Raw genomic sequence first — 18,558 nt, 5'->3', positions numbered from 1 at the left:
GGACAAATTAAACCTGTTGCAGTACATAGCTTTTGGTACTTAAACAAACGGTCTCCCCCTGGTACTCGGGTAAATCTTTAATAAATAAAAAGTTGCATCTAGTAGTATATATATATGTGTGTGCGTGTATATATATATATGTACACACACACGTTTTATTTTATTTTATTTCAAATTGTACATTGATTTCTCATACACTACTTAACTAGAGGTTTACAGTACACCAAGATACATTAGCAAGATCCTCAGATAACAGTGTATATGTGTGTGTGTGTGTGTAGATATACCATACAGTACATACCTTTGCAGATTTTCTCTCTCCAATGGGAAGTGAAAGCCCCTGAGTGTTTGGGTCTGCCCCACTGGTACTTGTATAATTTTTCTGCAACATAAGAAACACAGTAACTCTAATATTGATTTTAACATTTAATTCATTGCCTCAGCCAATGTTTAATATGTTAAATGCATTAAATTGCAGTGTTCCAACTTAACATTGTCCACAACAGAAAACATACTGTTAGATTTTGCTATGCAGGAATATAACCTGTTCTGAAAACTGAGTGGATTCAAATGGAATTTGGTCAACAAAGAGATTCATGATATTAATCATCAGACTTGTATTTATAGGGCTCTGTTTACAAAGCTTAATGTTATTTTTTTTTTTTTTTTTTTTTTTTTTTTTTTTCAGTTTGTTTTTATATATAAATCAAGTTTGACATTCCTGAAATTGTTCTGGACTATTGTCAATTGCATCAACAACAGTAAAGAGCAGTTTCTTAAATATCACACTATTTTATTCATGAATAAAAATATTTATACAACTAGTGAGTTAAAGCTTTGTAAACAGAGCCTATCGCATCAACCTTTAGTTCAAAAGACATAATCAAGATTTCAGTCTTGAAGATTATAGTAATTCGATATATTCATTAATCACTTGTAATTAAATAAAGTCTTCATTCACAGTTACAGTTCTGTTAGCACAGGAAGACAATTTAAACAAACCAGAGAAATGCAAAGCTAATAAAATCTATATGACTGAATTAGTTAGCACAGGAAGTACTGCAAAGCAACAGGACATATTTATTTAAATACAATTAAAGTTATAAACCAATAGATCTGTAACAGAGAGTACCGTCTCTGGTTCAGCTGGGCTGCTGCTTAGCAAACAGGAAGGCTTGCCCGGTGCCAAGTTGATCAGGAGGTCCTAACTGGCTGGGAGGGCATGCCCGGGGAGCTTACGTCTGTTTAAAAGAGCAGCAGCGCTGATGTTCAAGGCTACTGTGTGGCCATAGCCATACATAAGCTTGCTATGTTGACATCAAGGAGGAGAGTGTCCGCTCCACAGGATAACTACTACGGAACCCTTCAACTGCAAGACGGTGCCTGTGAAGGCTCTGCCCAGCCAAGACCATCAGGAAGGCCCGGAGTAGGTGGGACATCAGGACATCGGGATCAACAGCAGTAGGTTACTTTAAGTGATCTGATCCCAAACTAAGTACATAGAGGGTTTCGTAGTGTAGTATTTTGCTGGAGCAGGACGTCTCTTTTAGCGAGCCTAGCGCTCGCCTTGTGTGGCAAACTTTTATTTTTAGCTTTGTTTGTTGTGTTTTCTTTATTAAATCTGGCGCTAGGATTACCATTTTTGGTACCCTAGCATCAGGCCTGTGTTGCAGCGTGTCAACAATCTGCTGCAGTATTATTCAGTGATGACCCACGTAAGTAACATCTCCCTGTTACAAGATCTTTTTTTGCTACTTTGCATAAAAAGCAACAATTAATAAAAACAGTGTACAAAACACAGAAAAAACCTTGTTGAACCCCTACTTTTCTTTTGTCTTGAGCTACTTCCTGCAAGTTAGCACAAGAGTCATTAAGTGCAAGGTCACTTATTGCACTACAGACAACATTTAATTATATTTAACATTCTAAATTCTCTTTTTTTTTTTACTTTTAAAGGCCACTGTGGTTTAAAACTGCAACAAAAATGTAGTTTTATTTTAAATAAAAAGAAAGAAAGAAAAGGAATATTGGTTAAGAGTAATTTACCTGAGCCATATAGCGCCTGTAATCCTGACGCAGTTCCTGCTTCAGTTTGTGTTTTTTCCTCTCATACTCGTATCCAAGTGGTAAACTCAAGTCAGAGTTCTCCTCTGGAAAATGAAATGCACATATTAGCAGCATTCTTGTACTATTGTACTACATATTATACTCAAGTTATTTGTAATAAATGCTCAAAAGGCGACACCTGTGACTCCTACATTTGTACGTCATGTTCACCTGTTGGCCCCTCTGTCACATTATACCATGTAAACACAATAACTGCCTTGATTTTACACCAGTCTTCGCCAAACGTTTATCAAACACTCCTTTATAGACATTTTGGGTAGCATTTTGCTACAATCTGATAAACCTTAGAATTTTATATGGCTATTTTAAATTTCACTTTGTTACCTTAAACAGTCCAAAAGTATTACATCATCATCTTATACCATATCTGCCTAATGTATGTGCATAAAACAGTAGCGCAGTCAGAAGTTATTATGCAGAAGTCTACAGTGAATTTTGAGACACTCTTTACTAAATGTATGGTCAGAAAGATGGTCAGAGGCCGCTTATCCTTTCTAAGGAACACCTCACAGTGAAGCGTGTATCATTGGTTCAGAAAGTAACTTCATCACTGTTAGGCGTGCAGGCTGCAGTCCCTGCTACAAGTGCAATAACCCTGTAGTACAATACAGTGCTCTCTGTAAACAGAAATAAAGAGTACTGAAACCAATGATTTGAGACGGAGTGCTACAGGCTCACTCCTGCTCCTTTAACTGCGTCGCTGACATGGCATGTTCATTGTTAAATGCTATCCAGCTATCAATGGAAACTTTCTGTTACAATTTATTTCTGCCAGTGTTGAACTGCAGCACATACTGTACAACAACAGCATACTACCAGCAATAATACAAAGTCTCACCACAAATAAAATCAGGGGAACTAAAAGAATTAGCTCTGAGCTGCTTTCTTCTACGGTACAATGAAGCAAGCTTGGCGCACAGGCAGCACCACCTGTGCATCCCTGCTGATGATATACCTTTGACATTGTTATTATGCAGTTTTTCTGTTGAGGGCCACTTGCTTGGAGGAATATTTTCTTTGATGCTTGAGTTGTAAACTGGGTCAGGCTTGATCTGTAATAATACATTTAAAAAATAAATAAATAAAAACAATTGCTTAAAAACTGACCAAAAACAGTTATTTAAAAACATTCTTGAATTTATAAAAGCATTTTACTTTGTGGCAAAAATAAACACTGATAAAGGCATTGGTCTACTTTCTTATTAGTTTTACCTAAAAAAAAAAAAAAAAAAGGAGGTACTTTTTTTTCTTTAATTTAGTTGTCGCCAATTTTTTACCACGGTTTTTCTTCCCAATTATTATCTGTATCTTTGGTTCACTAGACACTAAACATTATATTCCATTAAATTAAGTCTGTTCCTACAATATGTTCTGGGGCAATAAACCCCAATGGACTACCAAGGAGCGACATTCGATGTGTAGGTAACCAACAAGGGGAGTAGAAGCTCAGAAGACATGGAAATACAAAAGCATGCAAATGAACCCCACTTAATGCAACTGTAACACTCACAAAAACACATTACTGTACTTACTGATTGAGCAGTACGGCATACAGAATCTGTTTCTAAATTCATATAGGCTATATATTCCAATATTATGAATCAAAACTGTTAACTCCATTCTGCTTTACATGGTACTGTACAGAGCACATCTATTTAACTATCCAGGCAGTAAATACGGTAGCCAGTGAAACACATACATCTGGCAATGCCACTGACAAAGTCAAATTAAATAAGCTATGCCCCTTACAAAAATCAATATGTGAGCTGCTAGCCACCATTGATTTTGTCTCCCTTTTAACTGCAGTTCTCCAATATTTTAATCAGGGACAAATATGGGGTCTAATTATAGCACTGACTTATTGTAGCCTCCAAAAGACGGTCACAGTATGATAGCTTCTGTTAATGTACTACAGTACTGGGTACAAAAAAGTTGACTAGTACTTACATACCCCATGTACAGGTACTGTAGAAAGTGTTATTCTGACTCAAGTGGACTAACACCCATATGGGAGAAGTCAGTTCCGCATACAGTAGTGACTATAAGTATGGACTTTGACTGCTCTAGGCTTAGTAGTTTCTAGAGGACTTGTCATGCTTCTCAACATATACAGACTTGTTTACTACAGAATTCACAAGGGGACCAACAAGAACCTGTTCATACTCATACCAGAAGGGACCAAAGCAAAGCAATGCGGGTTCTGGTTATAATGTTTCTTTATCTGTGCATGTTTACAGTTTACAAAACTTACCCGTATTTCCATATAAGGCAGGTCCTGCTCCTGGTTGGCTTTGTCACGGGCAAATCTAGCCTTTTGTTCCTCAAGAAAGATTTCCAGTTCATCTGCCATTTTTATAAATGTATTTCCTTTCTAAGAAAAAAAAGCAAGAATATAGAAGAATTATACACTTGTTGAATTAAATGAGCAAGACTACTCAAGGCTGACTGCGAGACAGCACACAATGCTTCGCCTTATTAACATTATTACTGGCCTTCCTTTCAGCATCTGTCATCCTATAAGAAATGTTTCATTTAGGAAGTTTTGTTTGTTACATACATGCAGAAACACTGAAACCCCCAATGAAGGCGTTAACATGAAATGAATACACCCGGGGGTTGGGGGGGGAATCACAGCAGCTTCGCCGCCTTCATCCACAAGAAGCGCAGGTGACGAATAGCCTTTTGGTACTTAGTCAAGTGGTGCTGACTTTCACTGTGAAAAACACATTCCTGACCAAACTGAAGGGTACAATACAGAGATGTTGTCTATATTATGCTTGTAAAAATAATGCAACTGCTGGAAGCCTAACTCAATGAGAAAGTGTGCTAAACTGCAAAGTTTTTAAAGATTTTCTGGCGAGCCATTTCGATTCGATTCCGTTAGGGCGTTAGCTCCAGTGCAGTCTCCTGACGTGCGGCGACGACATTCAGCTGTCTATTGTCCCATCATTTAGTTCCCCTCCCTCACAAAACAGCAGTATTAAACCATCTCGATTGGAACATTTTAGACCTATGCCATGAACACCAAGGTCAGAGCTTTAAAAAGAGCGAGATTAAAACAATATTTAAATACTAAACCGAACTGCATTGGGAATTATTGTGAGCGCTTAGTCGTTCTTTGCTAGACTTGCTTGGTCTGCCTAGGCCACAATAGAAACCATGTCTCTTTAAAAAATGACTTTCGTTGTTACTAGGCAACCACAGTAAACTAACGCAGGCTCGCACAAACAGACCACACAGAATGGCTTCACAACAATTAAATTATATATAAAAAAGTAACACAAATCTGAATTTAACAAATCCTCAAGTGATAAATAAATATATTTTATAGGATTCATAACTTTCACGTGAACAAATATTTCCATGGCTAGTAACAACGGAATATAACACGGTCTACCACCACAGACATAAATAACACAACACGTTACAATTAAGACAGCGTGAAAGGAGGAATGTAGCAACTTAGACGTTTCTGTACCAGTAGTACCACCAGTACTGTACATGCTAATAATGCAGGCTACACTGAATTTCATTAAGTAGGCTGCGCTGTACTGTACATTATTTAAGTTAATGTCCCGAAACATAACACCTCAATAATAAAAAAATAAAATAAAATAAAAAAACACTTATCTTTAGTTAAGAAAATACAGCTTTAATTGGAAAAAAACAACTACTTATTATAAAAGTAACAGTAAACAAAGCTATAAAACATTTTAAATTTAAATAAACGTTTTTGTATGTTTTACCTGCACTCAGTTGGACGGCATGTTAAATGTTCCCATATACAGTAACATCCGAAAGTTTATAAATGGTTCTTGTTGAACAGTACACGATCAGGTGTTTACAGCAGGCGGGTACACACAGCCCACTCACTGTGCTGTCTCCATGAATCGATCAATCAACAGTCCCAGCCCTCGCCAACAACACAAATAATCAGACCCTGAGCGCTACGGAAAAAACAAATGTAGACATTACAGACCTTAATGCTGCAAATGAAAATGAACTACCCCCCCTGTCGTCCTGGAGTTTGAAACTCAGTGTGAAAACGGGAACAGCATCGTGCCGTTTTTGTTTTGTTTTGCTGTTTTAAATATAAATGTAATGTACAGAGGTGTTGCGGTTAGTAAGCACTATGAAGATGTTTATGTACACACGATGCTGAGAGGTCCACTTTTGTTCAGGTATAGTTGAAATGAAACGGCAGAGTTGAAATTATTATAACCACAGCATGTGTTGACAAAAATGTAACATTACATTTACAATAATACAATAATATAATTAATAAATGAAAGCACCAAAATTGTTTCTACGTTCAAACAGTTAGCTAAAATACAACAGAGAAGCACTAAAAAAAAAAAAAAAAAAAAAGTGAAATCCTAGTCCTGTCAGCAGAGGTCGCCATCATCTTTACAGCGACACATTTTTGACAACAGTTTTTAAACAGGACTGTACCACTCTAGATACCTCATAACATATTATACATATCATTAAAGCATAATACGTATACGAAATAACTCAGGACGGGGCTACGATAACTTAAGTTACATTTCCGTAGCAGTCATTTGAAATAATTTCCTCTTGACTTGCAGTACTTATCTTTATTTGTTTTATTTTTTGTACCCCCCTGTAATTCAGCAGTGGTGAGTCTCAACATACGTCGGGGCAGGCTTATCTGGTACAACTGCTATTGTTGATGGGAGTTGGTTAATGATGTAGATTTCAACACTCACATTTATCATTTTGCAGAAATAAGTATACTTTTTCTGTGTTTTCTCTTTAGCGGAACCATAACGTTTAGCTATTAATTCTATATCACATAACAATACCACTTAATTAGGAAATGGCCGGTTCAAGCACGGCGCAGAAGACATGGGAACTCTCCAATAACATGCAAGAAGTTCAGAGTATTGATGAAATTTATAAATACGACAAAAAGCAGCAACAAGAGATCCTAGCAGCAAAACCGTGGACAAAAGAGTAAGTCAATCAAAATATCATGGGGGTGGTGCTTTTGAAAAAAAAAAAAAAAAAGCTTCCTAGTGTTTTGATCTCGGCCTGTAACTTGTCAGTAAACTGTATCCTTTCTCGTTGTTGATACATGATAATCACAGTGAGGTGTTTTCTAAAGTGCTTTCCAATGCAGGAATGGTGATAATTAACAAGACAATAAACCTTGTCAATATAGTCTAACACTTAGATATATTGATTGTGTTCACGACTTATTTGTTTAATCCGGGGTATTTTCGGCAAAGAAGATTAGCCCTGTAATATGTTAATGGCCCGTATTGGTTACCATAGTTCGATTTTTTTTTTTTATTTCTCTCCTCCGTCACCCAAAACACGTTAGTCATGCTAAGCAGAAATGAAAATAAGACTCCCATTGCATAGCAGTTTGATCCATTCCTGTTTTTACTGTGAGTTTAATTAGACACGCCGGAGTTTGTTACTATATACACTGTGTCTAATCAAAATCGTACTAAAACTGAAAATGGATGAAGCTGCTATGCAATAAGGAGCCTTATTTCCATCCTGGCTATTATATTAACCATAGCCTATTTTTCCACTAAACCCGCTGTACATTTGCTGAAGCTGATAATTAATGAATAATAATTAATTAATTAACTATTCCACTGTAGTTTAAGACATCCCAGGCTTTGATAAGATAATAACTTTAGTGTTCTCTCCATGATTGGAGGGGGCAACACACCATAAGCATTTTCTAATTTAAATTTCATAACTTTATCTATACTAGAGCCTTAGAGAACGCAATACAAGGTCAACTATTCCGTTAACGTGGCGATTGTACAGCAATTATATCAACTGCAGTAAAATAATTCTCTACAGGTTAGGTGTGATGTTTTTCAGTAGAAATGTTATAGACATCAGTAGAGGTTATAGACATCACACATTCTAGCTGTATGCATGTTTATTTGTGTTTTTGTTTGTCTGTTTCAGCCATCATTACTTCAAGTACTGCAAGATCACAGCTCTAGCCCTTCTGAAGATGGTGATGCATGCAAGGTCAGGTGGTAACCTGGAGGTCATGGGGTTGATGCTGGGGAAGGTGGACGGAGAGACCATGATGATCATGGACAGCTTTGCACTGCCGGTTGAGGGAACCGAGACCCGTGTCAATGCTCAGGCAGCAGCATATGAGTATATGGCTGCATACATAGAGAATGCAAAACAGGTCTGTTATATTTCCCAGCTGAACCTTGTTTTATTTGTATTTTTTTTTTTTTTTAATGGGGTAAGATTCTCACAACTATTAATCCAATTAGACTTTACTAATGTGCCTTCAAAAAGTGTTATGTTGAAGACTTCATACAATTATGGTATAAAATCTCAATCTGTAGGGCAGTGTGAGTGCACATGATCCATCCTGTATTACACATGGCCTACTTGCTCTGTAAGCAGAACAATGTTCTAAGGAACCCCACTGGGACAAACCAGAGCTGCATTTTACAGCACTAGGGAATCATCCTGGATTGCATCAATCATCTGCTTTAAGTTCCCAAGTGCTGTAAAATGTTCTAATAAAATCCAGCGGTAGCTTATCCTGGCTGGTTGTAGGTTGATGAAATCAACCCTTAAGACACACACTTGTATTGATTAAAAGTATTTGAGACAATAGTAACAGAAATGGAAAAGCCCAGGTGACTGGAAAAGTTACCGTGAATTAGATGTAATAAGTTTTAAATATATGTTTGGATGTCAATATAAAATAATGTACTGTAAGGAATAGGAATAATGTACACATGTAATATGTGTGTGTGTGTGTGTGTGTGTGTGTGTGTGTGTATATATATATATATATATATATATATATATATATATATATATATATATAATAATTATTATTATTATTGTTTTTTTAAACTGTTTAATTAAAGCACATAAAAATACTTTTAAAAATAGTGGTCCAAAATCCAGCAGTGCAAAGCACAGAATCTCCAGCTGGTGGCACTGTACTTTTTCTTTTAGGTATTTTTAGCTGTCAGAAGACATCTTTGGATCTAGGGTCAAATGTTCTTTCAAGCAGCTGTGCCTGAATTCAGATGTACTTTTCAAACTGCATGCATTTAATTTCTGTCAGTCACAAGTACAATCATAGTCAGGGTTTATTTTGGGTAGAGACACATGGTTCTCAATGTGTGCTTTGTTGTGGTGCTGTTTTTCTTTGGTTTTGTTTTATTTCAGTATGACTTTAAAGTGTTCATGTTAATTTATATAAGGTTTTCTGATTGTTTTTTTTTTATTATTATTATTTGTTGTTTTGGTTGGTTCATTTAGTAAAATTTAAAATACATTTTCTTATCCCTATTAGGTTGGACGCTTAGAAAATGCCATTGGCTGGTATCACAGCCACCCTGGTTATGGCTGCTGGCTGTCTGGGATTGATGTCAGCACTCAGATGCTTAATCAGCAGTTTCAGGAACCTTTTGTCGCAGTTGTTGTAAGTACAACTGATTCTTAATCCAAAGCACATGTAAACCCATTTAGAATCGTTAAGGTATTCATGAAGTTCCTGTTTAGAAACCTACTTTACTGCTCCAAAGCATAAAATAATGAAGCAAAACATATCGTGGCATTAGCATTAAGGTTATTGAAATCCAATCAGATCTAAACTTCAACACGTTCTAATAAAAAGGGAGGTGGCATTTTCCATTTAAATAAAGAATTAATCTTTTGTCAAAATATGTAAACATTTAGTAGGAAACCTAAATGGAAAACAAAATTTAAATGTTGACACTGTTCTATTTAATTTCCGAATCAAGCATACTAAGACTACATGCGGACAGAGCAGATCTGCATCAACTGAGCTAAGTAGAATAACTCATTTACTCAGTAACATAAGGAAGGCAATCTTTTTTAATGACTCGAGATTAATCGAGGCAAAACACAATTACCGTAAAAATTGTTGTATAGGTCGCATTGGCGTAAAAGTCACTTCCCCCTTTTTGAGACTTCAATTTTATGAAAACACCTTTTTTGTGTTTTAAAATGCATTTTTGCTATTGATTTGTTTTCCCTCTACATGCTCAACATCGTTAAATAAAGAAAAATACATCGGTTTAGTTTAAAAATAAACCACCTTTACAACATTTTACATGCTCTTTAAAAAAAGAATTGCAAATTATGGCAAAATGTAAAATAAATTCCTAAACACACAGAAAACCCAGAAGAATGTGCCTGTGACCTAAAGGATTTCGTTGTGAAAGACAGCAAAGGATAGAAGGTACAATTGAAGTGTGCAAGTACTGTCAAGTTAATATTGTGACAGAAAAAAATGGCTACGAAATAATAATTTCATACAGTATAGAAAAAGCGAAAGCCCTGGAAAAAAAAAAGATTTTAAAAAAAGCTAAAAAAAAATAAGCACAGAAAAATGAAATTAATAAAAAATGAAAAACAGAAGCTCTAATTATATGTAGGCTACGTGTCTAATATGTTTATGCAGATAATACAAGGATAGCACACAGCGCTTTTCTTATGGAATGTTATTTTTTAGTTATTTGTGTAACGCTGTGGCCGTTTTTTCTTGCTTTTTTTGGTGGCCGAATGAGGCAGTCTGCGCTGTCTGTGTTTTAAGGCAACTCACAAGCTTTGTGGAAACACAGTTTAAGAAAGCTGGACAATACCAGTAAGTCATGCTATGCCAAATTGGAACTCAGACACAAACATTTAAATATACCCTCCCGTGTTTTAATATTAATTAGCTTATTTGCATTTGGAACAAGAATTTCTCAGGCTAAAAGAAATCTACATGGAAACACACACAACCTGAAAGTACTACCAAAATAGAGTGAGAAAAAGGTGACACTTATTTTTCTTTTTCCATGGGAATTGCCCCAATGACTCCTATAACTCCAGTGTACCTTTCAGATTACATTTGGGTACAATGATAAATTGTTGTTTGTGTTTTGGGTTTTTTTTGCAAATATTTCATGTATTCTACGATTATGAACACCCTTTTTATGGGTTTCCATTGGTTATATTCAGATTTTGCATGCTGTTCAAATTTCAACAGTGAAAAAAAATACAGGAACATTCCAAAATTGAAACGTTGCCTAATTGTAATTTAGTTGAGAGATTTTTTTACAGCTGTTTTTAATGTAAAGCTGATTTTGTGTGTTAATTTGGTGGCTTGGGAAAAGTCATGGCAAAATGTAAAGATTGCCGACTTACCTTCATAATTATGTATTGCTGCAATAACATATACTTTAATAATACTGTATTCTTGGTGTTGGTAATAATTAAGATCTGTAATGTGGTGTGTACATACATGTGGAATTGACAGATAGATGAACTGTTGATGCATTATAGAAGTAAACATGCATTGGTTATAGTACGACATGGTTTACAGTGACTTATATAATTTGTTCATCTTTTTATCAGAAATAAAAATTTGTTTTCTCCTTTCTCTTTTTTTTTTTTTAAATAAAAGATTGATCCAACTAGAACAATATCTGCTGGAAAAGTAAATCTTGGAGCTTTTAGAACATATCCTAAGGTAATACTTTATTTTATTTTTTTATTTTTTTAGTTGCAAACCTTGAGTGGTAAATAGTTTCTTATGCTTTAAAAAAAATAATAATAATAATCGCCTACAAGTATCTAAGTAACTGATTATTTAATCTATTTCTATATTACAATAAAATAAATGTCAGTTTTGTTGCAGCTTGAACTTTGAATCCATTCCATGTTTCAAGTTCCAGAAAACTATAAGGAATGACTGAAATGCAGTCATAAAATATAGTAAGAATCATTGAAGGAAAAATAAACCTGATTGAAGTGTGTGTATTCAGTAATATAAGAATATTGCATATTTTAAATTCACAAAACTTAAATGCCTAGGTAAAACGGAAATAAAATATGTGTACATTTATATAATAATGTGTTTCAAGATATGTTTTGTTCTATGTTTGCACTGTTGATAATTGCAGTGATTGTCAATAAATATCTTCAGGGCTACAAACCTCCAGATGAGGGTCCCTCTGAATATCAGACAATTCCACTGAACAAAATAGAAGACTTTGGAGTGCACTGCAAACAGTAAGTGTTACATACAGTATTGTTTCTTATTTCCTATGAAATGCTTTTTTTGTGATTGTTTTGATATTTAAGCACCCCTGAGAGAGGAGCTTAGATGTTTTGTTTTTTTTAAACCCACGGCTCCCACACCTGTGATTTAAACTGTTCATGAAACTCTGAAACCGTTTAAGACGCCAACTTCAAAAACTTATTGTCAGTATTATGGAAACTCCTTGGGTAAAAATATAATCCCCTACTTTAAAAGGCTTTGTTACGAATAACATGTTCTGATTAGGTCACTTGCTTCTGTTTTTCACCTAATGAATGTGATTAATAACTGGAACAAATATATTATATTCTTAAATGAACACAAGCCTTGCAAAAAGAGAGGTTTAGTGAACAGGATTAGTTTATGTTCTAAATTAGTCCTTTGTATTTAGGTATTATGCTTTGGAGGTGTCTTATTTCAAATCATCACTTGACCGTAAACTACTGGAACTCCTATGGAACAAATATTGGGTCAACACTCTCAGTTCTTCAAGTTTGCTTACTGTAAGTATTCACTGTATTAGATCTTTTTTTTTTTTTTTTTTTTAGCATACGAAAAACATCACAACACCTTGTCTTTTCCTTTAACAAATAACTTATCTAGCACTGGAGTAGGACGAACAGTACATGTTCCCAATGCTTGTCCATCATCCTCTGATTTATATTAAAAAGTAGCATGTGTTTTGGATGAGTTTAAGCAAGTGAAGCAGATGATAACTGGTTGCTGATCAGTGACATTACAGCCTGCTTTTTGCAGGGCTTCTTAGCCAAAGCAGTCCTGTTGTTAAAATGCACTTTGCAGTCTCCTATTTGGTATTGTCTTGTTTAAAGCTGCATGCAGGAATGGGATGAAGACAGAGTGCTTGCACAGTGTCTAGGATGGGTCTGTTAATTGGTACCCGCTCAGTGATTAGAGAGATAGTGTTGTCACAAAGTAGACTGAAACACTTGTAAAGGTTGGGTTTCCTGTTTATCAAAATTCTTCTCTCACTTGAAAGAACAAACACACCACCTTTGACAAACTGTAACAAACTTGTTACAGCAGCAATGTGTACAAAGTACATAAAAAAAAAATACTATTTGCAAGTCCCCATGCAAGTGAATGGAATGTTTCCACTTTTCATAGTTTAGTTGCTGCATAACACAGTGGTGTGTACTAATATTTTTGTTTAATTTATTTTTAGTGTACATATCCTATATATTTGGTTTAAAGACCCATTCCTATTTTCTTCCAATTTGCTAATATGTCTAAGTAAGTAAAAACTATATTTATCTGAATGTGGCCACACACACTTTTTCACGTGCTCTGCTCAAATTCTATTGACCTGTGTTGGTCTGTGTCTAAATATGAATATAATATATGGTTAACATTTATGTTTTTTAAAAACTAAAGAAATGTGTAATTTTCTTCTTGAGGTATGACTTTCTACACCATGAACTGCGCCTATATGTTTTATTTTTTGTGAGTAACTTCTGTGTAAGACACTGATTGTTTTTTATTTGTTTACATTTTTGCAAAGTTATCTAGAGCATACTTTTGTGCTGTACTGAAATTCATTTGCCATCCAATTGTTCAGCTCCTTAAAACAAACTTGTAGAGCTGCATAAGGGAAATGTGTATTCTTTTTATCATTCCTTTTAAACCACTCTCAGTGTCTATGTTCTTCTCCCTGCTTCCCTTCCAGAATTCGGATTATACCACAGGACAGGTTTTTGACTTGTCTGAGAAGCTGGAGCAGTCCGAAGCCCAGCTTGGCCGAGGCAGTTTTATGTTAGGTTTGGATACACATGACAGGAAGTCAGAAGATAAATTGGCTAAGGCTACGAGAGACAGGTAAGGGCACACTCAGTCTAGTTTATTAACTTAGATGATTCTGCTTTATTTCCTGATATATATATATATATATATATATATATATATATATATATATATATATATATATATATATATATATATTTTAATAATACAGGAATTAAATCATTTGAAATCCATTTTGTATGTTCCTCCTTGTATAGTGAAATGGGGTATTATGTTGTCACCTACGCCAGCCATCTGTTGACATATCTGTTTAAAGTCGGTTGAAATACAGTTTGTTTGCGTTGCCATTACTCCAGTCCTCTTCAAAACTTGCCACACACATTCTTGAATTGATACCAAACAGTTGTTGTTGTTGTTGTTGTTTTTTTTTTTTTTTTTTTTTTTTAATTTAGAGTGACCAATTATTATTTTATTTATTTCCCCCCCCCCCCAATGCCCAATTATGTGTTTTTTTTTCTCCTCACTGTAGCAGGTCATCACATAGAACAGACATTCTGAGGGCGTGTGAGCGTCCTCCGATCTCACAAGCCTAAAGCCAGAATTGCTTTTACTCTGAGCAATCCAGAGCAGAGGTGGGCGGGCTACTGATCCCAGAGAACAGAGATCAGCCCTGCTTTTTATCAACTCTGAATGTGCTCGGTGTCTGGCCAGTAGGATTCGCTGTTGTGCGATGAGAATGAGTCCCTGCCAGTTTCCAATCCCCCCACCTCGTGAGTGTCACGGCCAATGTGACTCCCACTTTAGAGTGCCCAGCAAAGTTCGGCTTCTTTGCACAGCCCAGGTGCAAACTGGCACCGTTCAAGATGTGTGACTCATCCTGCGCTCCCAGTGGCAGTGCCTTAACTGGCTGAGTTACTTAAGGATCCTTCAAACAGTATACTTTCATTTACTCAGGAAGTACTTGTTGAGATCAGGAATCGCTTTGACAATTATCTGATTTTGTTTTATTTTTTATTTTAATTCATTAAACTTCTACTCGCCCAGATGAACTGATAGGTGCTGTCTTGTTTTCAATGAATACCCAGCTGACAATCAGTCACAAGCAGTATTGTTAATGCGTTAATTTGACAAACTAAAGATGCTTACTATGCAGTACATAACTACAAAAGGAAAAGTAACTAAAATGTTGACATGCAATGTTTAAAATCTAGTTTACTGACTTACTCTTTTTATCATAATTAATTGTTTAGCCGTTTTAATTTCATTGTAACTTTTTTTTTTGCTTATTTGTTTTTAGCTGCAAGACCACAATAGAAGCTATCCATGGTTTGATGTCTCAGGTTATTAAGGATAAACTCTTCAATCAAATTAATACTTCCTCGACCTGATCTGAGGTCACTTCCTATAAGCCAAGATTTACAACATGTCAAATTTCGTTTCAGCAGCACCTCAATCCATATCCTAGCTCTGTGTTTAATAATCTGTTAACTGTGGCTAGACTTTTCAAAGGGAGGTCCTCCTGGGATGGAGTAAACATTGACTGAGTTGTTTGTTCTGTTTCTCTTTTTTGGCATACTTTGAAGTAATGCATACAAGTGTTTTGACATGACATTTTAGTAAAGCTTCTCCCAAACTAGATGTGTGTGTGTTTTTTTGTTTGTTTGTTTTTTGTGATAAAAACATGAGCACTGACTTAAATAAAATAATTTCAGTGTGTTGTGTGGTTGCAGTAGCTAATTGTTTCTTTATTCAGAAGAATCTCAAATGGTTTTTGCTACCCAGTGAACAGTGCGTTTTTTTGTTTTTGTTTTTTTAAGGAAGATCTTATTATCAAAATATATGTTGAATGAAATTTAATTTTATACTTTAAATGTTAGTTACTTTTACCTGCACTCATCAGCCCTATGCAATTAGTAAACATTAATTACGAAGCTTTATGCATTAAAATGGTAGAAAAGTTGTCTGCATATAAAGACTTCCAATGCTTTGTTACTTTCAAGTCTGGTGTGTGGGTACTCCCCCCCCCCCCAACCCCCGGTCCTGCAGAGCTCTACTATTACGGGTATGAAATGGACAGGTTTGTATGGCTCCAGTATGAAATCAGAAAAACGCCCAGATCAACTTTGTTTAAAAAAAATAAATAATACAAAATAATTTTGAAAATACAACCAAGCAACCTGAATGGATGGACTACTACTCAATTTTGACTCATGTACATTTCCCATGGGAAAAGCACCAGCGTAAAATCGACTTTTAGTTAACCCACGTTTTTGAGTTACTGTTTCTGGTTGCAGTCCGGGGCACTATTTCTCAGACCCTCTGGCGTGCCCCTTTCAAACTCTGATATATCAGTGATTCTTTTTCTGGCCAAGTAACGGCTTATTTTATTTTTGCATATAGGTGAACATCAAGCTGACATTTATTAGACTCAACAACTGTAACTAGTGCGTTGTCTCATTGAAGGAAACTATATATAATTAATCTACGTTCCCGCTCGCCACGAGTGAAACATTTTCCCTTGTGGCTCAACTATTTTCCCCCAAGTTTGCCATGATTGCAAAGGCTTTGAAAAATGTATTTGTGCAAGACTGCCAGCAAATTCAACGTGTGCTGGTAGATGAGTCAATACAGACTGTTTAGTTTGATTTCATTTTCCCCAATGAAAGCTCTTTAGCTTGATCACCTAGCATATGCATGCCACAGACATTGTGTTTGGCGGGAGGATAGAGGCTCTAATTAGAAACAGTCAGTGTTTGGTGCTGCTTATAAAAAAAAAAAAAACAATTGTACAGACAAATTAGTAGAATCATGTTCCGAAAGATGTAGGGTAGGGTTTCAAAATAATCACTCTTGTTACAATTCTTCGATCTATTAATGTTAAGGTTTAAAAGTTATAAATCGAGACAAGGCAAACCATATATGATGGTAATTGGGCAGTTAAAAGCCGATAATTCCCTTTGAATCGAAAGCACTCTGCAAAACCTAATGACGTCATTTAAGAGCGTCATCATGTTCAAATTTAATGTTGTTTTTTTTTTTTTTTTTTTTTTTTTTTTTTTTTAAAAAACCTACATGAAGACGTTACGCACTATTGTTATGCTTATGTGTTTATAATGTGGATCTGCATCGGCCACGCGAAACTCACCTGTTTACAGATTAAAAGGTGACAAAATGTTTTTAATTGAAAGCACTTTGGAGATTATACACACTGCACAACCTAATTGTGATTTAAAAGTTTGACCGGCTTTCAATTGAAATGTCGTTCAATGAGTGAGACCTTAAAGGAAAATTATACAGAGCTGCTGTATTCGTCCCATCCGGCAAGGTACATATAATTAATAATATCTCGTAGACATACGATATATCAGGCTATAATTATTATAGTATGATTAACATATAATATATTAGGAGTATATATAATATTACTAAGATAAAACTACACCAGTACTAAGGCTATATAAACACCATAATGCAACTATTCAGTATGCTAATCTTATTTAAACAACAATAAGGTATATAACTTGTTTCTATCTGTTATGCTGAACACTGTATAATAGCAATCCTTTGAGAGAATGTGTGCATGTGTACACAGCTCTTTAATTTAAATGTAATTCATCTCCCATTTCCTTTGTGAATTCCTGTATTTGTTTTAGATCCAATTACCTTAGAACCTGTGTTTATCTGAAATGACATTTTTCAATTAAATTATAACTATTTTACAGCATGTAATCCTGTATGAACAAAAAACAGCATATGCATGCCAATTATTTTTTATTTTAGTCATTTAAAATAATAATAATAATAATAATAATAATAATAATAATAATAATAATAATAATAATAATAATAATAATTGTTTTCCCTTGTCAAGCAGTGGTTGAAATGTGATACATTTTAGAAAGTGCTTTGACAAATGAGTTTAGGCTATGCAACAATTCATCATATCTTTTTTTTTTTTTTTTTTTTGGCCTCAAAAAGAATGGCTTGTTATGTGGTATGTGACAGAAAAGAATGTATACTATTAATTATATAACAGACTCCTGCAGCTTTGACTCTAGAATGGTTGCGTTTGATTTCAGACATGTTAAGTTCAAGCAGTAACACTCGACTAGTTGAAGTAGTTCTTCTGCAGTATAAATTGCTGTGGGTGTGTGAGGTGCCAGGCAAAAGTGAAGGCCTTCAACACACACACAAAGAGTGTGTTTTTTACACACATTTTACATTCTAAAATGGCTATGAGATGGCCAAGGTATTAAAATTAAGTATTAACATGGGTATCTTGGCCAGAATGCTCCCATTTGTCCTAAAGTACAGTTTTGTATATATATATATATATATATATATATATATATATATATATATATATATATATATATATATATATATATATATATATATATAGACATACACACACACACACACACGTACGTTGATAATATATTTAACAGTGCAACAATATGTATGTAGTTGATATACATTGTTGCTGCAGTACAGGGCCTGCGCTTAGTTACACTCAGGGCTTCACGCCAACACACGCAGACTGTTTTAGCGTTTTGTCTCCATAGCAACAGACATGGCTACACTTCTTA

The 18,558-nt window shown here is 35.1% G+C and overlaps 2 protein-coding genes across 2 annotated transcripts in view; one reads left to right on the top strand and one right to left on the bottom strand.

The window, feature by feature from the left end:
• The window catches only part of LOC121313909 (centrosome and spindle pole-associated protein 1), a 30,879-nt gene extending 24,821 nt beyond the window's left edge, over nucleotides 1–6,058 (bottom strand). The window contains exons 1-5 of the mRNA XM_041246691.1: nucleotides 5,874–6,058; nucleotides 4,379–4,498; nucleotides 3,083–3,179; nucleotides 2,047–2,150; nucleotides 302–382 (exon numbers count right to left, since the gene is read on the bottom strand). Coding sequence (XP_041102625.1) covers nucleotides 302–382; nucleotides 2,047–2,150; nucleotides 3,083–3,179; nucleotides 4,379–4,477 — 381 coding nt within the window. The 5' untranslated portion in view covers nucleotides 4,478–4,498; nucleotides 5,874–6,058. The remainder of the gene's footprint in view (nucleotides 1–301; nucleotides 383–2,046; nucleotides 2,151–3,082; nucleotides 3,180–4,378; nucleotides 4,499–5,873) is intronic.
• A 709-nt stretch (nucleotides 6,059–6,767) lies between these two features.
• Nucleotides 6,768–15,605, top strand: LOC121314340 (COP9 signalosome complex subunit 5). The gene is made up of 8 exons (XM_041247479.1): nucleotides 6,768–7,104; nucleotides 8,083–8,317; nucleotides 9,455–9,583; nucleotides 11,576–11,641; nucleotides 12,098–12,183; nucleotides 12,603–12,714; nucleotides 13,896–14,044; nucleotides 15,267–15,605. Exons 1-8 carry the CDS (start codon nucleotides 6,968–6,970, stop codon nucleotides 15,355–15,357), a joined length of 1,005 nt encoding a protein of 334 aa, XP_041103413.1. The 5' UTR covers nucleotides 6,768–6,967; the 3' UTR covers nucleotides 15,358–15,605.
• Nucleotides 15,606–18,558: the final 2,953 nt, after the last annotated feature.

Source organism: Polyodon spathula, chromosome 4, assembly GCF_017654505.1.
Source record: "Polyodon spathula isolate WHYD16114869_AA chromosome 4, ASM1765450v1, whole genome shotgun sequence".
Lineage (NCBI taxonomy): Eukaryota > Metazoa > Chordata > Actinopteri > Acipenseriformes > Polyodontidae > Polyodon > Polyodon spathula.
Note: the sequence above shows the minus strand (reverse complement) of the source record. Positions and strands in the feature narration are given on the sequence as shown.

Excerpts from the sequence above, each read along its gene's own strand:
- LOC121314340 (XM_041247479.1), top strand. The coding sequence starts at position 6,968 with ATGGCCGGTTCAAGCACGGCGCAGAAGACATGGGAACTCTCCAATAAC. Across the intron at positions 8,318-9,454 it reads ACATAGAGAATGCAAAACAG|GTTGGACGCTTAGAAAATGC; the intron begins GTCTGTTATATT and ends TATCCCTATTAG. Across the intron at positions 14,045-15,266 it reads GCTAAGGCTACGAGAGACAG|CTGCAAGACCACAATAGAAG; the intron begins GTAAGGGCACAC and ends ATTTGTTTTTAG.